Genomic DNA, 23,941 nt, shown 5'->3' on the forward strand with positions numbered 1-23,941 from the left:
AATACTTCAAAACCAAGCAAGAATTAGAGTGAGTTACAAAATGCAAAATAAATAATCTGGATTACATCAAATTAAAAAGTTTTTGTACAAACAAAACCATAATGTAACCAAAATCAGAAGGGTAGCAACAAATTGGGAAACAATCTTCATAAAAACCTCTGACAAAGGTTTAATTACTCAAATTTATAAAGAACTAAATCAATTGTACAAAAAATCAAGCCATTCTCCAATTGACAAATGGGCAAAGGACATGAACAAGCAAAGCAGTTCGCAGCCAAAGAAATCAAAACTATTAATAAGCACATGAAAAAGTGCTCTACATCTCTTATAATCAGAGAGATGCAAATCAAAACAACTCTGAGGTATCACCTCACACCTAGCAGATTGGCTAACATGACAGCTATGGAAAGTAATGAATGCTGGAGGGGATGAGGCAAAGTGGGGACATTAATTCATTGCTGGTGGAGTTGTGAATTGATCCAACCATTCTGGAGGGCAATTTGGAACTATGCCCAAAGGGCGATAAAAGAATGTCTGCCCTTTGATCCAGCCATAGCACTGCTGGGCTTGTACCCCAAAGAAATAATAAGGAAAAAGACTTGTACAAGAATATTCATAGCATTACTCTTTGTGATGGCCAAAAATTGGAAAATGAGGGGATGCCCTTCAATTGGAGAATGGCTGAACAAATTGTGGTATATGTTGGTGATGGAATACTATTGTGCTAAAAGGAATAATAAAGTGGAGGAATTCCATGGAGACTGGAACAACCTCCAGGAAGTGATGCAGAGCGAAAGGAGCAGAACCAGGAAAACATTGTACACAGAAACTGATACATTGTGGTACAATCGAAGGTGATGTACTTCTCCATTAGTATCAATGCAATGTCCCTGAACAATCTGCAGGGATCTAAAAAATACTACCCACAAGTAGAGGATAAACTGTGGGAGTAAAAACACCAATGAAAAGCAACTGCTTGACTACAGGGTTAGAGGAGATAAGACTGAGGAGAGACTCTAAATGAACACTCTAATGCAAATTCCAACAACAGGGAAATGGGTTCGAGTCAAGAACACATGTGATAACCAGTGGAATCATGCGTCGGCTATGGGAGAGGGAAAGGCGGGGGCGGGGGGGAGGGGAGGAAAAGAAAATGATCTTTGTTTCCAGTGAATAATGTATAAAAACAACCAAATAATGTTTAAAAATTAAAAAAAAATTAGAAATGGGCAAAAAGGAAGCTAATTATTTCATGAGACATTAAGAAATAATAAAACAAAATGTAAAAAAAAGAAAAATAGAAGAAAATATGAAATACCTCATTATAAAAACAAACTGTACCCATTGAACTTCCAAAAAACTTTTTTACTGAATTAGAAAAAAATATAAGAAAGTTCATTTGGAAGAACAAAGGATCAAGGATATCCAGGGAAATCATGAAAAAAAAAATACAAAGGAAGGTGGCCTTGCAGTCCCAGATCTCAAACTATCTTACAAAGCAGCGGTCATCAAAACAATTTGGTACTGGCTAAGAGACAGAAAGGAAGATCAGTGGAATAGACTCCGGGTAAATGAACTCAGCAAGTATATGACAAACCCAAAGATCCCAGCTTTTGGGACAAAAATCCACTATTCGATAAAAACTGCTGGGAAAATTGGAAGACAGTGTGGGAGAGATTAGGTTTGGATCAACACCTCATACCCTACACCAAGATAAACTCAGAATGGGTGAATGACTTCTCCATTATTGCCAATGCATGTCCCTGAACAATCTACAGGGATCTATGAGAAAAAAGACTATCACTGTGGGAGTAAAAAGACCGAGGAAAGGCAACTGCTTGAGTATAGGGGTGGAGGGGATATGATTGAGGAGAAATGCTAAATGAGCACCCTAATGCAAATACCAACAACATGGAAATGGGTTCGGAGCAAGGGGGGTGGGGGGAAGGAAAAGAAAATGATCTGTTTCCAATGAATACTGTTTGAAAATGACCAAATAAAATAATGTTTAAAAGTTTTAAAAAAAAACAAAAAAAAAACAAACAAAAAAAACCAAACTGACTGGGAAAACATATTGAAGAAAGGTAACTTTAAAATTATTGGATTATCTAAAATCTATGCTCAAAGAAAGAATCTACACATTATATTTCAAGAAATTATCAAGGAAAACTGCTTTGCTATCCTAGAGGCAGAAGGTAAAATGGAAATTGAAAGAACCCACCAATCATCTCCAAGTCTCAAGTCATAATAAATGAGCTCCCTAAGAAAAGAATCTCAAAACCAGATGGACTCACAAGTAAATTCCACCAAATACTTAAAGGACAATTAATTACAATACTATAAAAACTTTTTGAAAAAATAGGAAAGGGAGTCCCACCAAATTCCTTTTGTGATACAAATAGTGCTGATACCTAAGCCAGGAAGAACAAAACCAGAGGAAACTATAAAAACTAAAAATTATAAACTTTAGTGAATATTGTTGCAAAAATTTTAAATAAAATACTAGCCCTCACCTATTGAGGGAGTTATGTTTCAGAGACCCTCATCATATGTGAAAATCGACAAAGTAGCAGTGCTATATTTATTTTATCATTTATATATATTTTAAGGCTTTATAAACTCTTTCCCACTCTCCAATAAACCTTTTCCACACTCTTATTAACACTGAGCCAATCAGCTTCCAGGATACAGAACACAATTTTGTGGTTGGTCATCTTTGATTCCATCAGCCAATACAATCTCACATTGGCAAACTTGCACAAGCGGTAGTGGTATACTGCATTTCCATTGTGAACAGTAAAGTCCCGCAATATAGCAAAAACTCTACAATAAAGAATTAGACTAGGGGGCAGCTGGGTAGCTCAGTGGATTGAGAGCCAGGCCTAGAGATAGAAGGTCCTAGGTTCAAATTTGGCCTCAGACACTTCCCAGCTGTGTGGCCCTGGGCAAGTCACTTGACCCCCATTGCCTAGCCCTTACCACTCTTCTGCCTTGGAGCCAATACACAATATTGACTCCAAGTCAGAAGGTAAGGGTTAAAAAAAAAAGACTTAAAAAAAAACCTCACAATACAGTGAAACCACATTAAGTGAACTGTAATATAGTGAGAGACAACTGTATAGCACTTCATCACAAAGACCATACACAAGAACCAGGTGGAATGTATGCCAAGAATGCATGCTTGGTTCAACAGTAAGGAAAACTATTAGGATAATTGACCATATTAATAACAACCCCCCCCAAAAAGTCATGATTATCTCAATAGATGCAGAAAAACCATTTGACAAAATATAACACCCATTAAATATAATAATCTACCAAAAACACTAGAAACCATAGGAATGTATGAAGCTTTCCTTAAAATTATAAGGAGTATCTACTTAAAATCATAAGGAAGGATTATCCGCAATGCAGATAAATTAGAAGCCTTCTCAACAAGATCATGGGTAAAGCCTATTATTGTCACTATTATTCAATATTGTAACAGAAATGCTATAGCAATAAAAGGAAAAGGAATTGAAATAATCAGAATAAGGAAAGAGGAAATTAAAATATTACCTTGAAAATATGATGCTATACTTGGAGAATCTTAGAGAATCAACTAAAAAGCTAGTGTAAGATATAAAAATAATTTTACATAAATCACTAGCATTTCTACATATTATCAACAAAGTACAGTGGCAAGAGATAGAAAGAGAAATTCCACTTAAAAGAACTACAAATAATATTAAATACTTGGAAATACCAGCAAAGATAAATACAAGAACTATATGAACACAATTACAAAACATTTTTCACAAAGTCAGATCTAAAACCTAGAGAAATGTCAATCACTCATGGGTAAGCCAAGCCAATATGATCAAAATAATAATTTTACCTAAATTAATTTATTCAGTGCCATATCAATCAAACTGACAAAAATTATTTTATAGAGCTAGAAGAAATAGTAACAAAATTCATCTGAAAGAACAAGAATATCAAAGGAATCCATAAAAGAAAAAAATCATAAAGGAAAGAGGCCTAACAAAACCAGATCTCAAATTGTTTTATACAGCAGTAATCATCAAAACAATCTGGCTAGAAAAAAGAATAGTGGATCACTATTTCTCTTAATTTGTGGGCATGAAAAGAATATGTAAAAAATGGAATATAAATGAAGGAAGAGTTGGGGGAGTGGGCATCAGATGAATTTCACTTATTTGAAATAGAAAAAAAAAAGGAACATTGAACACATAAAAACCTATTTTGGTGTATAATACATCAAACTCAACAGAGAAACAAATAGGGATGCGGAATGGGAAAGAAAAAAATCTGAGGAAGTACCTTAAATTTCATCTTGGATAATTGGAGAAGACTAAATAAATTGTGGTAAACTGGTATAACTGAATATTAAATCACAAAAAAGACAGAAGAGATTATTTCAGAGCATCTTGACTAATATAAACTATGCAGATTCAATTAAGTAGAACAAGGAGAAAATTTTAGACAAGGACAACATTGTAAAAAAAATTGTTACAAAATAATTTAAGAAATCTGGTTAAGAAGACCTAATGATGAAATGTGTTAACCTACCTCCTAATAAGTGAGAGAAATGTGTAGAGAAAAACATTTCTGACATGGCCACTATATAGATTTGTTTTGCCTGACTACTCATTCAATAAATGTTTTTGTTTTCTCTTTGATAAAAGCGATGGGAGGGTAGCAAATATAATAGAAAAAAGTGTTATTGAAACATGTTTTTAAATGCACAAAAGAGAAGAAAAGTTCAGAAGGAAATATAAACAAGCAAGGAAGTTTTTAAAGTAATGTGTAAAATTATTATTTCTTATTAAAAAAGCAATAAATATGGACAGGCATGTGGTGCATAACTATAGTTCTGTCTGTTAAGGCTAGTTGATCACTTGAGTTCAAGAGCTCAAAGCTGCAATAGAGTTAAAGCCCAGATTGGAAAAAATGGAGCAGATTACAGACTTTGAGGTAATTAGTACTGAGAAACCATAAGTGATCACAGCACACCTCAAGGCTGGTTGTGACAGGGAGAACCAATCTGAAAAAAAAATTGTTTTAATTAAATTTGAGTTTTTAAAAATTAGTCTTCTTTTTATCTTCTGCTGTGAGTAGGAAATGCTCTTTTGACAATTAAGTTAAAAAAATTTTTTTAAAACTGGAATACTGATAATAGCAGAACTGCCTCAGACTCCACCATATAAGATGGGCTAATCTTTCTTAAAGCCCTACCCCATGCAAATTGGGCTAGTTCTTTTCCTTTAAAAGTCTCCTTGAGACTTGATTAGCTAAGGAGACTAGTTCACATTGCTGATATGACTTCCTTGATGCCTGAGTACAAAAGGTCACAGGGAATCTGCCTGTACCAACAACATGACTAACACTGAGAACTTAGGCAAAACTGAGCCAACATGGTATTCTCACTGAATATCCTTATCAAATACCTTTCCCTACTATGTCTGTGTGTCTCATTTCATTTCATTAAACTCCTAATAAGACAGTAATGCCAAGCCCACAAAGTGATCTCAGATAACTCAAGAGTAAAAAAGAATCAGAGTTAAGAGAGTTATGCAGAAACTACATTATAGTTTAAGGTACCAAAAATATTGAAATAATACTAATATTTCACATTCTGTGAATCTTAAACTGCTCAGACTACTTCAGAAGATTTGATTAAGCTATTCCCCATTTTTAACAATGGAGATACTTGGTCAGGAATGTATTGAGAACTTTAAAGTTACTCCACCCTGCTCAGACAATGCCTTAGGGGAAGATAAAGTTGCAAATTCCTGATTGAACAATGAAAAGTCCCCAACTCAAACTTATAGTGAAGCAAAAACCCTAAGCTAGGTGGTCTATTTTTAGATCTAATACAAAAGGGTGCTAAGTACCTATAAAGGTTAAATTAATCACTAAAAGGTCAAGCAACTTATAAAAGGCAAGCTTAGCAAAAGAGATGTGAAATACTCAGAAGGTATAATATACCCAGAGAAGGTGAGAACTAAAGAGTGATGAGAACTAAGAATGGGCAATCCTGGGAAAAAAGCTTCTACTATGATTGGTAGATGTGAAAATTTAGGGGAGGGGTGTGTGTGTGTGTGTGTGTGTGTGTGTATACACATAAGAGAAAATTCTCTTTAAAAGGAGCTCTCTGAACTCAGTTCAGATGTTCAGGAGTTCAGAGGAGGGTCTCTGAACTCAGTTCAGGAGTTGAGGATTTCAGTGAAGGACTGGAGCTTGCTTGGGATGATCTTGTGGTGAGTGATAAAGACTGACTCTCTCCCTTAAGGCTCAGGCGTAGGCCAAATGACCTTCTAATATTCTACTATTTTCTCTTTCTCTCTCTCCTTTCCCTTAATTCCTTCATTTGTAGTAATTAAAATCTCCATAAAACCCAGCTGACTTGGATATTTTCATATTTGGGAATTTTCCCATGGCAACCACTTACTTTTAATATAAATCAAGACACTATTATTAAAATATTTAAAGAATTAATGCAGAGCTGAGGTCAACAAGAAATTCCAGGCAAGATACAAAGCAACTAATTTGCCCATTTACTAGAACATAGCATTTCACTGGTTTGCTTAAAGAAATGGTGAGCAAAACAATTTTAGTAGGCTGTGAGCTGTTCAAAGCTCAAAAAGGTTAAATGATTTACCTAGAGAAACATAATTAGTGAGGCTCTGAGGCAGAATATGAACCCAGGTTTTCCTGATTCCAAGCACATTGTGAAGATTAAATTTAACTCTCCCTTGACTGTGAAGATTAAATTGTAGCCCCTGCCTGCCTATTTTTATATTTAGTCACCAAAAGTGTAAACACCCTACTTAAAAGTTGGGGGGGGGGGGCAGCTGGGTAGCTCAGTGTATTGAGAGCCAGGCCTAGAGATGGGAGGTCCTAGGTTCATATCTGGCCTCAGACACTTCCCAGCTCTGTGATCCTGGGCAAGTCACTTGACCCCCATTGCCTAGCCCTTACCACTCTTCTGCCTTGGAGCCAATACACAGTATTGACTCCAAAAAGGAAGGTAAGGGTTTAAAAAAAAAAAAAGTTGAGTGGGAAGATATCTGCCCATTTTTAGATTTAATCATCAAAGGTGTAAACACTTGAGTGGGGGAGGTCTGTGACCCACGTGTGTAATAGTAGGCGACGAAAGAGAATTAAACTACTGCCCCTTGGCAGTCTTAAAGAAAAGCTTCAACTGTGATTGGCAGACGTAAAATTAGGGGAAGTCACAGAAAGTGATGCAAAAGAAAATGTCTTTAAAAGGGTGTTACAACTTCCTGAGTGAGTTCTACAGTGCAGTTCTAAGAGTGGAGGCTGGTGGAGAATCTGCTGACTGGACTTGAGACCCTGTTCCTCGTGAGACTGTTCTCTGATTTTATTACTTCACTCTTTCTATATTTTGTAAATAAATCTCTTTGGAATTAATACAAATTCCTGGTGACCCTAATTTTAAATAAATCCAATCCAACCTTTTTATGAATAAACCCCCTTTTCTCCCTTACAACATGCTAACCAATTCTGAGATTCGAATCTACCCCAAGCTGCTCTCTTTAATTAATTATAAGAAAAGCTAAAACAGTTCTGTATGCCTGTTCTAAAAACTGAATGAAACAAACAGTATGGTTATTTCCAACAGAAATAAGGCCACAAGATGGGGAGTAGGTAGTACCTACAAAATGCATAGATGCCTGCTTATTTAAGTAGCTACATAGAAGACAGAAGTTTATTATTCAAAATGTGCTTCACTAAATCAGTACTTACCAACCACTTCAATTTGAAAGAGAAGAGAGCACTAAAGGCAAATATCACCCACATAATTGGACAGGAAATTAGTCCTAACCAAAAAATTTGTGACTCAGCTTCTGAAGAGGTTCTTTTCTCTTGATTTGATTCCTAGGAAAGAATTCAAATTCAGTAGTGTATTCTGTATGATTTATTTTCAACAAGTTCAGAACTTGTAAGAAATACTTTACCTAAAAATACAATCACATGCACAAAAACATCCAGAGCATAATCTATGGATTTATTACTACGGAAAAAGAGAAGCTAATGAACATCCAGTAAAGATAGTTTGGAGGATTGTAAGTGACAACTGTATAAAGTACAATAAAATATGTTTTGCTATTCAAACTCCCATCTCTTTGGTTTCAATTTTTCTCAAAACTTCTGACATTTTCATCTTCAATAAAGAAGGTGCTATACAGATTCCAAAGTAATGCTGAGGTCAATTAGAAATTACAGGTGAAGTATCAAGCTTAATTCATCATAATATAACCAATTCATGTTTTTAGAATAGGGTATACTATTGCTTTGCTGAATTACCTAAAATATTTTTTTACAAAAACATTCCAGTCTTTATTGAGTGATTTTGGGTTAAGTAGCTGTTATTTTTAATATTATATAGTTCACCTGTAAAATAACCTTCCCATTACCAAATGACAAAAATAATAATGGAAGTTTACCTTTCGAGCCTCAAACACCCAGTGACTCTTTCCATCATCATCTATATGGTTCCACCAGCGCAAGCCAACCATGAGTCTGCCAGTTATATTCTGTAAAAAGTTTTTTTAATAGTTTACATATATGTATCTAAATAACAAACATTTCAACCCAGAATAGAAAAATGTAATAGATACTTGTTTTCATCTACCTATCCAATAACCAGGAAAATAAAGATCTATGTCTAACCAAAAGTTAATGGGGCATATAAGGCAACAAAGAAAAAATATAAGTAGGAGAGAAAAAGGGTAAAAATTTCCATATGAACAATACTTTGTTCTCTTTTTTACCCATCTTCCACTTTTTCCTTTTGCCTCCAATATCTTTGTTCTTCTGTTGCCATGACTTCTCCTTGCCCTTTTACTTCCTGTGTTACTATACTCCAGGAAGGGGGTGGGGGAAGAGTGCTATTGTTGTGAACTTTGATTTGAATTTGAGCCTAATTTGGAACAAGAGACTACCTCCCAGAATCCAGGTGGTGAACGTTTTGTAGAATGCGCCATGAAGATGCCTGCAGAGACCACACACTGCACCGAAAGAATTACACACCCAGCATCCTTTTCCTTTTTGTCCCCAGGTTGCATGCTTATGTTGTACTGATACAGTGTGACAAGGAAATCACTTTAAAAGACTGATATATATTAATTTAAGGTCGCCAAGGAATTCAGCTATGTAATTCCTAAATGAAAACTCAAGTCAGCAGTCAACCTTTATGGAGTTTAATTACAAACAGGATGAAGAAAGGTATTAGAGATAGAGAGAGAGAGGGAGAGAGAAAAGGGAGAGAAGGGAATAGGGCTTAAATACCCCTTCTGTTTAGGCCGGGCCAAAAGGCCCAAGCCCTTAGATAGCTGGGGCAAAGAAAGGAGATCAGTCCCTATTACTCACGTGACCAAAATGGAGAAACAGTCTCAGGGGCCTCCACCTCCAGCTTCCTTCAGAGCAAGCTTCTCAGAGCACCTCTCCAACCACTCAGAGCTAAAACTCTCCAACCACCCCTCCAGTCCTCAGACCCCTCTATCTTTAAGGAAACCATCCAAGTTCCCTCCCCTCAGTTCTCACATCTACCAATCACTGTCCATGTCTTCCCTGTGCCAATGGTGGCTCTAGCTTAACCCAGGACCTCCCAGAGGTCTGTGGCTTTGCACATGTCTGTTGAAGGTCATATTCTCAAATAATTAAATCTTGATCCTTTGCTACAGCCCTTCCTAAATCCTGTTACCCTGAGTAGGGTAGACATTGGAATAATTAAATTTTGATCTATGCTGCAGCCCTTCCTAAATCCTGTTAGGACTGAGTGGGGTGGAAATTGTATTTTCCAAGACCTGGTTCTGTCATTCCAAGTATCTCTATTGTATCAATTCTAAAATCAATCATGACTCAAAGAAATTCCTGTTCTATGCTTAAGCATAGGTCAAAGCCCTATTCATTGTTCAGCAAAAGGTTTCTGTCCTAAAATAATCTTAAGAAGGGAGGAGGAGGAACCTCCCATGCCAATGGGGTTCACATTCCAATAGACTATCAGTAAGAAATTTTCCAAGTATGACATTTCCCAATGGTGAAATTTCCAACATTTATAAGTCTAAGATATTTTAAGGTTTACAACAGGTATGTGTAACATAGCCCTTGTTCTCTCTTCTGGTGGTGCTCTGCACTCTCGCGGCCCCCACGTATGTGGTCCTGGGAAGCTTCTTTCTTTACTAAAAGTATTACTTAGAAAGACTTAGAAAGAGTTACAAAGTGCAAAATAAATAATCTGGAATACATCAAATTAAAAAGTTTTTGTACAAACAAAACCAATGTAACCAAAATTAGAAGGATAGCAACAAATTGGGAAACAATCTTCATAAAAACCTCTGACAAAGGTTTAATTACTCAAATTTACAAAGAACTAAATCAATTGTAGAAAAAATCAAGCCATTCTCCAATTGACAAATGGGCAAAGGACATGAACAGGCAGTTCTCAGCCAAAGAAATCAAAACTATTAATAAGCACATGAAAAAGTGCTCTACATCTCTTATAATCAGAGAGATGCAAATCAAAACAACTCTGAGGTATCACCTCACACCTAGCAGATTGGCTAACATGACAGCTATGGAAAGTAATGAATGCTGGAGGGGATGTGGCAAAATAGGGACACTAATTCATTGCTGGCGGAGTTGTGAATTGATCCAGCCATTCTGGAGGGCAATTTGGAACTATGCCCAAAGGGTGATAAAATACTGTCTGCCCTTTGATCCAGCTATAGCACTGCTGGGTTTGTACCCCAAAGAGTTAATAAGGAAAAAGACTTGTACAAGAATATTCATAGCTGCGCTCTTTGTGGCCAAAAATTGGAAAACGAGGGGATGCCCATCAATTGGGGAATGGCTGAACAAAGTGTGGTATATGTTGGTGATGGAATACTATTGTGCTCAAAGGAATAATACAGTGGAGGAATTCCATGGAGGCTGGAACAACCTCCAGGAAGTGATGCAGAGTGAAAGGAGCAGAACCAGGAAAACATTGTACACAGAGACTGATATACTGTGGTACAATCGAAGGTGATGGATTTCTCCATTAGTGTCAATGCAATGTCCCTGAACAATCTGCAGGGATCTAAAAAATACTATCCACAAGCAGAGGATAAACTGTGGGAGTAAAAACACCAATGAAAAGCAACTGCTTGACTAAAGGGGTTGAGGGAATATGACTGAGGAGAGACTCTAAATGAACACTCTAATGCAAATACCAACAACAGGGAAATGGGTTTGAGTCAAGAACACATGTGTTAACCAGTGGAATCGTGCGTTAGCTATGGGAGAGGGAAAGGAGGTGGGAGGGGGGAGGGGAGGAAAAGAAAATGATCTTTGTTTCCAGTGAAAAATGTTTGGAAATGACCAAATAAAATAATGTTTAAAATTTAAAAAAAAAGAAAAATTAATCTATCAAACCAAGCGTTTCTGCTTATGTAACATTACTCTTTTGAATCTTTCATTGTAAGCTGATTATTTTTTTATTTATTTGTTTTTGGTACTGAAATATATAAAGCCACTTGATTGTTAAAAAAAAAAAATCTTAAATAGGATACTAGCAAAAAGACTCCAGCAAGTCATCACAAGGGTCATCCACTATGACCAGGCAGGATTCATACCAGGAATGCAAGGATGATTCATATTAGGAAAACCATCCACATAATTGACCATATTAACAAGCAAACTGACAAAAAACACATGATTATCTCAACAGATGCAGAAAAAGCCTTGATAAAATACAACACCCATTCCTATCAAAAACACTAGAAAGTATAGGAATAGAAGGGCCTTTCCTAAAAATAATAAACAGTATATATCTAAAACCATCAGCAAACATCATCTGCAATGGGCATAAACTAGAAGCATTCCCAATAAGATCAAGCGTAAAACAAGGATGCCCATTATTACCTCTATTATTTAACATTGTACTAGAAACACCAGCAGTAGCAATTAGAGAAGAAAAAAGAAATTGAAGGTATTAAAATTGGCAATGAGGAGACCAAGCTATCACTCTTTGCAGATGATATGATGGTTTACTTAAGGAATCCTAGAGAATCAACCAAAACGTTGCTCGAAATAATCAACAACTTTAGCAAAGTTGCTGGATACAAAATAAACCTGCATAAGTCATCAGCATTTCTATATATATCTAACCCATTTCAGCAGCAAGAATTAGAAAGTGTGAATCTTAAAAATTCTCAGACCCTACTTCAGAACACAGTTGGTTAGAACCATTCCCCACTTTAGATAATGAAGGGACTTAGTCAGGAATGTGAGAACTCTACTCCACCCCTACTTAAGTATACTTTAGGGTAGGATAAAGTTGTAAACTCCTTGCTGAACAATAAAAAGTACTTAACCCATACTTACAGTAAGGCAAAAGTCCTTAAGCTGGGCCTATTTTTAGATCTAATACAAAGGGGTGCTAAGTACCTATAAAGGTCAGGCAACTTGTAAACTTACAAGTGGCAAAGAGGTGAGAACTTACTCAGAGATTTTTGTCTACTCAGTTGTGAAGTTAATCAAAAGTTTAGTCTACTCAGGTGTGAATTAGGAATGGTCAGTCCTTTGGAAAACACTAGATGTGAGAACTTAAGGGGAGGTGACATAGGAGAAAATTCCCTTTAAAAGGAGGTCAAAAAAAGGTCTCTGGAGATTCAGCTGGGAAAAGCTGAATTGGAGGAGGCTGCTGGCAAAAGCTGCCTTGAAGGGCTTGATGGCTCTGGAGATTGAGCTGGCCAAAGCTGAACTGGTGTGTCTCTGAACACTAGAATCTCACTTGGACAAATCGTGTGGTGAGTGGATAAAAGACTGACTGATCTCTCTCTTAGGGTTTTCAGCCTAGACTGACTCATGCTGGCCTAGGCTGGTCTAGCCCTTTTCTCATTATTTCCTTTTTCTCTCTCTCTCCCTTTCATTAATTCCTCATTTGTATTAATTAAAATCTCTATAAAACCCAGCTGACTTGGGTATATTTAATATTTGGGAATTTATTGTCTTGAAACCATATTTTCTGCGGCCCTCTCAGAATTTAAGCCAAACACTCTTTTATCTGCCACAGTTTATGGCACCCACTATTTGAACTCTCACAAAAGAGAAATACCATTTAAAATCACCCTAGACACTATAAAATACTTAGACAAACACAGGAACTATATGAACACAACTACAAAACACTTTCCACACAGTTAAAACTAGATCTAAACAATTGGAAAAACATTGATTGCTCATGGGTGGGACGAGCTAACATAATAAAAATGACAATCCTACCCAAATTAATTTACTTATTTAGTGCCATACACTTAAACTACCAAAAAACTTCTTTACAGAATTAGAAAAAACCATAACTAAGTTCATTTGGAAGAACAAAAGATCAAGGATATCCAGGGAAATCATGAAAAAAAAATGCAAAGGAATGAGGACTTGCAGTCCCAGATCTCAAACTATAGTATAAAGCAGTGGTTATCAAAACAATTTAGTACTGGCTAAGAGACAGAAAGGAGGATCAGTGGAATAGACCTGGCGTAAATGATCTCAGCAAGACAGTTTGTGACAAACCCAAAGACTCCAGCTTTTGGTACAAAGATCCATTAGTTGATAAAAACTGCTGGGAAATTTGGAAGACAGTGTGGGAGAGATTAGGTTTGGATCAACACCTCACACCCTACACCAAGATAAATTCAGAATGGGTGAATGACTTGAACATAAAGAAGGAAACTATAATTAAATTAGGTGAACACAGAACAGTATACATGTCAGACCTTTGGGAAGGGAAAGATTTTAAAACCAAGCAAGTCTTAGAGTCACAAAATGTAAAATAAATTATTTTGACTACATCAAATTAACAAGTTTTTGTACAAACAAAACCAATGTAAATAAAATCAGAAGGGTAGCAACAAATTGGGAAACAATCTTCATAAAAACCTCTGACAAAGGTTTAATTACTCAAATTTACAAAGAGCTAAGTCAATTGTACAAAAAAATCAAGCCATTCTCCAACTGATAAATGGACAAGGGACATGAACAGGCAGTTTTCAGTCAAAGAAGTCAAAACTGTTAATAAGCACATGAAAAAGTGTTCTACATCTCTTATGATCAGAGAGATACAAATCAAAACAACTCTGAGGTATCACCTAGCAGATTGGCGAACATGACAACAATGAAAAGTAATGAATGCTGGAGGGGATGTGGCAAAGTTGGGACACTAATTCATTGCTGGTGGAGTTGTGAATTGATCCAACCATTCTGGAGGGCAATTTGGAACTATGCCCAAAGGGCGATAAAAGACTGTCTCTCTGCCCTTTGATTCAGCCATAGCACTGCTGAGTTTGTACCCCAAAGAGATAATAAGGAAAAAGACTTGTACAAGAATATTCAAAGCTGCACTCTTTGTGGTGGCCAAAAATTGGAAAATGAGGGGATGCCCTTCAAATGGGTAATGTCTGAACAAATTGTGGTATATGTTGGTGATGGAATACTATTGTGCTAAAAGAAATAATAAAGTGGAGGAATTCCATGGAGACTGGAACAACCTCCAGGAAGTGATGCAGAGCGAAAGGAGCAGAACCAGGAAAACATTGTACACAGAGGTTGATACATTGTGGTACAATCAAAGGTGATGGACTTCTCCATTAGTGGCAATCCAATGTCCCTGAACAATCTGCAGGGATCTAAAAAACACTATCCACAAGCAGAGGATAAACTGTGGGAGTAAAAACACCAATGAAAAGCAACTGCTTGACTACAGGGGTTGAGGGGATATGACTGAGGAGAATCTCTAAATGAACACTCTAATGCAAATACCAACAACATGGAAATGGGTTTGAATCAAGAACACATGTGATACCCAGTGGAATCGTGCGTGGGCTATGGGAGAGGTGGGGGGAGGGTGGGGAGGGAAGAAAAGAAAATAATCTTTGTTTCCAATGAATAATGTTTGGAAATTACCAAATAAAATAATGTTTAAAAAAAAAGTCAGAGGGAGAAGAGAATATTTCTTTTTAACTGTTAGTAATAAGGCAGATAGTGGCAAAGCAGGGTCTGTGCTAAGAACAGCAGGTAAGTCAGGATGATTATATCAGAGTGCCTGTAAGAGAGTTGAAAGAATAAGCCTAGAAAAATAAGATGTAGTCAGGGTGTGAAAAGAAACATAAAAGTTGGTTTAAAATAGAAAATAAGGAATTTTGAAGTTCAGTAAAGTGACATGGTCAGACCTACATTTTAGAAAAATCAGTTTGGCAGCTAAATAGAGAATGGATTAGAGTAGGGAAATTTATCTGAGGCAAAGAGTTCAAACAGAAGACTATTTTAATTGTCAGGGTGATAAGGAACTGAATTATATTAGAGGCAAGCTGAGTGAAAAGAAGGGGATATATTCAAGAGATGTTACAGGGAAAAAATTCAAGATTTGCTAAGTGATAGGATATGTGGAATAAAAAGAGAGAGGAATTGAATTTGAAACCAGTTTTTTAACTTGGGTAATTGTAAAAATAGTGGTGTCATTAACAGGGTATTTCAGAAGGGGAGAAAGACATTGAGCTCAGTTTTGGACATGATGACCACTGGATATCTAGGGTACCTAGGTTGCAAGATAGAGTGCAGGACTGAAGTCAGGACAACTACATAAATTCAAATTTGGTTTCAGATACTTACTGGCATTGTGACCCCAGGAAAGTTACTTAACACTGTGTGCCTTAGTAACTCATCTGTAAAACGAGTTAGAGAAGGAAATGCCAAATTGCACCAGTTATCTTTGCCAATAAAACCCCAAATGAGGTCATCAACAGTCAGAAATAACTGAAAAGACTGAACAATAAAATGGCATTTTTTAAAAAAACTTTTCATATTTATTTTTATTTGGTCAATTTCAAACATTATTCCTTGGTTACAGAAATCATATTCTATTCCTCCCTCCCCTGCCCCGCCCTTCCTGTAGCCAATGCTCAATTCCACTGGGTATTACATGTGTCCTTTATCAGAACTTATTTCCATGTTTTTGTTTGCACTAGGATGCTCCTTTTGGGTCTATATTCCCAATCATATCCCCCTCGATCCATGTAATCAAGCAGTTATTTTTCTTCTGTGTTTCTAGTCCCAGTTTTTTTCTTTAAATGTGGATAGTGTTTTTCTCATAGATCCCTTCAAGTTGTTCAGGATCACTGCATTGCCAATAATGGAGAAGTCCATTACCTTCAATTGTACCACAGTGTATCAGTCTCTGAGTATAATGATTTCCTGGTTCTGCTCCTTTCGCTCTGCATCACTTCCTGGAGGTTGTTCCAGTCTCCATGGAATTCCCCCACTGTATTATTCCTTTGAGCACAATAGTATCCCATCACCAACATATACCAATTTGTTCAGCCATTTTCCATTTGAAGGGCATCTCATTTTCCAATTTTTTGCCACCACAAAGAGTGCAGGTATGAATATTCTTGTACAAGACTTTTTCCTTATTATCTCTTTGGGGTACAAACCCAGCAGTGCTATGACTAGATCAAAGGGCAGACAGTCTTTTATCGCCCTTTGGGCATAGTTCCAAATTGCCCTCCAGAATGGTTGGATCAATTCACAATTCCACCAGCAATGCATTAATGTCCCCTCCAGCATTATTTACTTTCCTTTGCCATCATGTTAGCCAATCTGCTAGCTGTGAGGTAGTACACCAGAGTTGTTTTGATTTGCATCTCTCTGATTATAAGAGATTTGGAACTCTTTTTCATGTACTTATTTGATTTCTTTGACTGAAAATTGCCTATTCATGTCCCTTGCCCATTTATCAATTGGAGAATGGCTTGATTTTTATAATTGATTTACCTCTTTGTAAATTTGAGTAATTAGACCTTTATCAGAGATTTGTTATGAAGATTGTTTCCCAATTTGTTACTTCCCTTCTGATTTTGGTTACATTGGTTTGGTTTATACAAAACCTTTTTAATTTGATGTAATCAAAATTATTACTTTTACATTTTGTGATTTTTTTCTAAATCTTGCTTGGTTTTAAAATCTTTTCTTTGCGAAAGATCTGACATGTATATTATTCTGTGTTCACATAGTTTACTTATAGTTTCCTTCTTTTCTTTCAGGTCATTCACTGATTCTGACTTTATCTTGGTGTAGGGTGTGAAATGTTGATCCAAACCTAATTGCTACCATACTGTCTTCTAATTTTCCCAGCAGTTTTAATCAAATCTTGGATTTTGGTTCCAAAAGCTGGGATCTTTGGGCTTACCATAGACTTTCTTGCTGTGGTTACTTACTCCAAGTCTATTCCACTGATCCTCCTTTCTGTCTCATAGCCAGTACCATATTGTTTTGATGACCACTGCTTTATAGTATATTTTGAGATCTGGTACTGCAAGGTCACCTTCCTTTGCATTTTTTTTCATAATTTCCCTGGATATTCTTGATCTTTTGTTCTTCAAAATGAACTTTCTTGTGTTTTTTTTTTCTAATTCAGTAAAAAAAGTTTTTTGGTAGTTTCATGGGTATGGCATTAAATAAGTATGGGTAGGCTGGTCATTTTTATTTTGTTAGCTCATCCTACCCATTCGAATATCTTAAATCTAGTTTTAATTATGTGGAAAGTGGTATGTGTTCATGTGTTTGTTTAGGTAGATAGATTCCTAAGTATTTTATATTGTCTAGGCTGATTTTAAATGAAATTTCTCTTTCTAATTCTTGCAGCTGAGATGTGTTGGAGATATATAGAAATGCTGATGACTTATATGGGTTTATTTTGTATCCTGCAAATTTGCTAAATTTTCCACAAGCTTTTTGGTTGATTCTCTAGGACTCTTTAAGTACACCATCATATCATCCGCAAATAGTAATAGCTTGGTCTATTCATTGCCAATTTTAATACCTTCAATTTCTTTCTTCTCTAATTACTACTGCTAGTGTTTCTAGAACAATGTTAAATAATAGAAGCAATAATGGACAGCCTTGTTTCACTCTGGATCTTATTGGGAATACATCTACTTAATCCCCATTGCAGATGTTGGCTGATGGTTTTAGATAAATACTGTTTATTATTTTTAGGAAAGAACTTTCTATTGCTACTCTCAAGTGTTTTCAATATGAACGGGTGTTGTATTTTGTCAAAGGCTTTTTCTGTGTCTATTGAGATAATCATGTGATTTTTATTGGATTGCTTGTTGATATGGTCAATTATGTGGATGATTTTCCTAATATTATTTCCATCCTTGTATTCCTGGTATAAATCCCACCAGATCATAGTGAATAACCCTTGTGATGACTTGCTGGAGTCTTTTTGCCTGTATACTATTTAAGATTTTTGCATCTATGTCCATTAAGGAGATTGGTATGTAGTTTTCTTTCTCCGTTTTTGACCTCCCCGGCTTTGGAATCAGTACCCTATTTGTGTTATAAAAGGAATTTGGTAGAACTCCTTCTTTGCTTATTATGTCAAACAGGTTATAGTATTGGGATTAGCGGTTCTTTCAATATCTGATAGAATTCACTTGTGAATCCATCAGAACCTGGGGGATTTTTTCTTAGGGAGTTCTTTGATGGCTTGTTCAATTTCTTTTTCTGATATGAGGTTATTTGAGAATTCTATTTCTTCTTCTGTTAATCTAGGCAATTTATATTTTTTGTAAATATTCATCCATATCACCTAGATTGGCATATTTATTGCCATATAATTGGGCAAAATAATTTTTAATGATCTCTTCATTGGAGGCAAGGTTTTCCAATTCATCTATGATACTGTTAATTTGGTTTTCTTCTTTCCTTTTTTATTAGATTGACCAGACTTTATCTATGTTGTTTTTTTCAAAATATCAGGTTCTAGTCTTATTTATTAGTTCAATAGTTCTTTAACTTTCGATTTTATTAATTTCTCCCTTAATTTTTAGCATCTCTAATTTAGTTTTCTTCTAGAGATTTTTAATTTGTTCACTTTCAAGATTTTTGATTTGCATGTCCAATTCATTGACCTCTACCCTCCCTAATTTGTTAATATATGAACTCAAGAATATAAATTTTCCCCTGAGTACTGCTTTAAAAGATGTCTCATCATTGTCATTTTCCTCAACGAAGTTATTGTTTATGATTTGTTCTCTAACCAACCGATTTTGGAGAATCATATTATTTAATTTCCAATTAATTTTGATTTGGCTCTCCATGTACCCTTACTGATCACTAATTTTATTGCCTTGTGATCTGAAGAGGCTGCATTTATTATTTCTGCTTTTCTGCATGTTTGCCATGTTTTTATGACCTAGTATATAGTCAATCTTTGTGAATGTACCATGTGCTGCTGAAAAGAAGGTGTATTCCTTTTTGTCCCTATTTATTTTTCTCCATGTATCTATTAACTCTTAAGGTTTCTAAGATTTCATTCACATCTTTTACCTCTTATTTATTTATTTTTTTTATTTGATTTATCTAAATTTGATAGTGGTAGGTTAAGGTCTCCCACTAGTATAGTTTTACTATCTATTTCCTCCTTCAATCCCACTAGTTTCTCCTTTAGAAATTTGGATGCTATACCATTTGGTGCATACATGTTGATTAGTGATATTTCCTCATTGTCTATACTCCCTTTCATCAGGATGTATTTACCTTCCCTATCCCTTTTAATCAGGTCTATTTTTACTTTCACTTTGTCAGTTATTATGATTACAACTCCTGCCTTCTTTCTATCAGTTGAGGCCCAAAAGGTCTTGCTGCAATCTTTAATTCTGACCTTGTGAGTGTTTCTTGTAGACAACATATGGTAGGATTTTGGTTTCTAATCCACTCTCCTATTTATTTACGTTTTATGGGAGAGTTCATCCCATTCACATTCAGAGTTATGATTGTGACTTGTGAATTCCCTAGTATGTTGATATCCTCTCCTAGTTCTGTCCTTTCTTCTTTTGCTATATCCTTTTAAACCAGTAGTTTGCTTTTAATCGATCTCCCTAATCCCCTCGCTTAATATGGTTTCCTTTTTGTTCCCTTATTTTTTTAAGTCTGTTAAGTTCCCTTCCCCCTCTTTCCCTCCTTTTTTTGTACTCCCTCCCCCCTACCTGCCTTCGTTTTCCCTTCTCACTTTCCCTGTAGAAATTAGTATTCACGACCCCAATGGAAGTTGCTCTTCCCCCTCAGAATAGATTTCACTGAGAGTAAGGTTTAAGTATTGCCACAGGCAAAGTTCAGCCTCACTTGTGACTCCAGGGGTTCCTGACAGGTGGCAAACGATCAGTCAAGAAAATAACAAATGGAAGATAGCTATATATTTACGGCCATGGGAATGCTTTGCATCTGACAGCTGCTCCGCCATCCCCAGGCTTGTTATTTATTTTTATACCCATTTTCTTGGCACACAGATACATTACCTAACACACATGTATAAAAAGAGATAATTGGAAAAGTGATATATTAACTTTTAAGAAATCACTTGATTAACATTCTAAATTCTTGTATTGTGATTACAGATTCCTGACAGCATAAAGGTTTCACACAAGATAAATTATTTCGTCATAGGTGGCTTAATTCTCTCACTACTCTGTGAAAAGTTTTGAGCTTACAAACAATCAAGGAAACTTACTTATTACTTTTAATAAAAAGAAATAATCAAAAGTTCTTAAAGACAATTCAGGAATCATACCATTGAGGATGTGGGGTCCTGGGAACACAATTAAGATTTAATATTACACTGATCATGTTTCAGGTTTTACTAGGGAGTTTCTGACTGGTGAGTTACTGGTTTGTGAAGTCGAGTCACTGAGGCATACTGAAGCTGAGTTTACCTGTATGTTTTGTATGGGCCTTTATCATTGATTTGTGTGCTGGCTTCATGAGAATAAGTTTCTATGAGTGGGAAAGTTCTTGGCTTGGCCTATAGCTGTGGTTTTACTGGGGATTATGTGTCTAAGTAAGAGTTAACCAATGACAGTCTTTTGGGATTGGGTTTGAGGGTCTGTCTGATCTTTTGGTGATGTTCTAGAGAATTAGGGTACAGGTATTTTGCTCTTGTATTATTCCTTCTGAGACTAGGGGAAATAATAATCATGTCAATTCCATGTTAATGTTAAGGAATGTTAATGAGAGAGGTTATGCAAAGGAGATAGAGTGGGCAGTCACATGTTGCCAAGGGCCACTCTGTGGCCTCCTTAGCTACCACGCGTGACCCTGTCAAGGCATTGTGGCCTGATGGCTCTCAGCACCTATTAGCTCTCTCTTCCTCTCCTTCTTATAAGAGTATTCTTCCCCTTCCCCTTCCCATGCATATCTTCATGTGATAAAGATTATGCTATTTATTTTATTTCTTCAAATATCTCTTGGAGCCATCTTCAACCCCTCTCCCTTTTTCTTTTTTTTTTGCATATCATCTTATAGCACTTATTGCCCCAGTCTCTTCCTGTGAATGATTCTTCTAATTACCATAATAGTGAATATAATTTTTGAGAGTTACAAATAGTATTCCCCCCATATAATATAAATAATTTGATCTTATTGTAAGTCTTACAGAAGTTTGAATAAAAAAAACAATTTTCCCCTTTCCATCTCTTTCTTATTTACCTCTTCATGTTTCTCTTGATCTTTGTGTTTGAATATCCACTTAGTTCTGGTCTTTTCTTTACAAATATTTGGAAATCTTCTATTTTGTTGAATGCCCATACTTTCCCCTGGAAGTATATAGTCAGTTTTGATGGATAGGTGATCCTTGGTTGAAGACCCAATTCTCTTGCCTTTCTGAATATCATAGTGTGGAAGCTGGCAGGTCTTTTGTGATCTTGACTGGTTTCCTTGATATCTGAATTGTCTCTTTTTGGTTTCTTGTAACATTTTCTCCTTAGCTTAGAAGCTCTGGAATTTGGCAATTACATTCATAGGAGTTGTCTTTTGAGGATTTAGTGTAGAAGGTGTTCTATGAACTCTTTCAATGTCTATTTTTCCCCCTTATTCAAAGACATCAGGGCAGTTTTCTTGGATGATTTCTTGTAGTATGATGTCAAGATTTATGTTTATTTCTGGCTTTTCAGGTAGACCAATAATTCTCAAATCATCTCTTCGTTCTCTCTGTTTTCCTGCTTTGTCATCTTTTCAGTGAAATATTTTACATTTTCTTCTATTTTGTCAGTATTTTTTGACTTTATTAATTCTTGCTGTTTTGCAAGATCATTGGTTTCCAGTTGCCCAATTCTGGACCATAAGGCCCGGTTTTCTGTCATAATCTTTTGGCTTTTGCTTTAATTTTTTTGATTTTCTGCTATAATCTTTTGAATTTCCTTTTCCGTTTGGTCTATTCTGCTTTTGGTGGTTTCCAGCTGTTTCTCCAATTGGGAGTTCTTGTCTTTTAAACTGTTATTTTCTCTTTGAACTATTTCCCACTTTTCTTGCAAGAAGGCTTCCATCTTTTTGATAACCTCCAATTTAAATTCTTCAAGAGCTTGTGGACAATTTCCATTTTTTTAGGGGGGGGAGGGTTTTGGTGCATTTATTTGAATTTCCTCTTCTATTTCCTCTGTAGCTTGGGAATTTTCCTCTGTAAACATTTTCCAGGGTCAATGTTTCCTTTTTGTTTTTTTTGGAGGGTAGTTGTTGTTCCTGGGCACTATTTGCCATCACTGTGGAGGTTTTTCCTTCCCTTTTTAGTCAGAAATCTGAGTGAGATAGGCAGGCTCTCTGTGTTTGGAGTTAAGGAGCAAGGATTTTGCCTGAGGCAAGCTCTTGAATCTCTTTAGCTTCTGCTGTTTGCTGCCCTTCTCTGTGCTATCTTCCTGCGAGCACACATGGTCTGCACTTTTCAGCCTGCTGGGGTTTCAGGTGTAGCCATTCTCAGGGGTAGGTCTTTGATGGTCTTAGTCAGCTGCCAAGGACCTAGATGTTCTCCTCACTCACTCTAGAGTTGCCTCTTACTCACTTACTGATTCTGGCACGTGTTGGCTCTGACTCTGGCTCCATAGGTGGGTTGGGGGAGGCGGGGGGGGGGGGGGGGGGGGAGACAGCTCAGCTCACATTTTGGTAGGAGTTTTTTCACCCCCTTATAGTGTGACAATGCCCAAATCCCACATACCTTCAATCCTGCACCCTACTGTAGAGTCCCTTCGTTCAAATGAATTTGGGTTTTTTGGTCTTTTAACGTAGTCTATATTGGTAGGTGCTGAGAGGAAGCGTTCTGTGTCTAGAGTGCTGCCATGTTTACCCGGAAGATTCCCTGGCATCTTTTTCAAAATATCCAACAGTTGATATAGGACTAAAGCTAAGGAAAAACATTAGGGATAGACAAACATCTGGAAATAGCCTGCAGAAAAGCAATAACTGAGCCCATCAGGATGATGATGTCACCAAGTAAAAGTATGGAGAGAAGAAATGTGGGCCTAGGATGGTCATGGTAACCACCAATAGTTAATAGTATTGACATAGGTGAAGATCTAGCAAAAAGAATTAAGGAATAGTTAAACAAGCAAGAGAACCATGAGAGAGCAAGGTCACAAAAAAACTAGCAGCTGAATGTAAAGAGGTCAGGAAGAATGAGGACTGTGAGAAAGGCAATTAGATTTGGCAATTAACAGGTCACCGGTAACTTTGAAGGGAACAGCTTCAACTGAATGATGAATTTACAAGCTATGCTGTAGATAGTTTAGAACTGAAAGGAAGGAAGTGAAGGCACAAAGTGTAGAGTTTTTATCAGGGCATTTAGCTGAAAGGAAAAGAGGTATATGATAACTGGCAGGCATGATAGGGTCTAGTGTGGGTTTTTATGGATAGTAAACTTGGGCATACTTTTTCATTTTTGCATTTAAATGTAGTATTACATGTGTAGAGAGTAAGTTATGTTAAGCAATAGTGTATGAAGTGAAAATCTTCTCTGTCAACATCTTTGCCTGACCTTGAAGGTAAATAACATTTCATAAGCAAGTCTGTTTCTTTAAATTCTTTCTTATTATCTATAAATATATTT

At 36.3% G+C, this 23,941-nt stretch overlaps 1 protein-coding gene across 8 annotated transcripts in view; it reads right to left on the reverse strand.

The window, feature by feature from the left end:
• The window catches only part of LOC100022053 (trans-golgi network vesicle protein 23 homolog B), an 86,553-nt gene that overhangs the window by 26,320 nt on the left and 36,292 nt on the right, over nt 1–23,941 (reverse strand). For all 8 annotated transcript variants that reach the window (XM_007483413.3, XM_056817482.1, XM_056817484.1 and 5 more), the window contains 2 exons: nt 8,475–8,564; nt 7,774–7,905 (listed from right to left, as the gene is read on the reverse strand). In XM_007483413.3, coding sequence (XP_007483475.1) covers nt 7,774–7,905; nt 8,475–8,564 — 222 coding nt within the window. The remainder of the gene's footprint in view (nt 1–7,773; nt 7,906–8,474; nt 8,565–23,941) is intronic.

This window comes from Monodelphis domestica, chromosome 2 (assembly GCF_027887165.1).
Source record: "Monodelphis domestica isolate mMonDom1 chromosome 2, mMonDom1.pri, whole genome shotgun sequence".
Taxonomy (NCBI): domain Eukaryota; kingdom Metazoa; phylum Chordata; class Mammalia; order Didelphimorphia; family Didelphidae; genus Monodelphis; species Monodelphis domestica.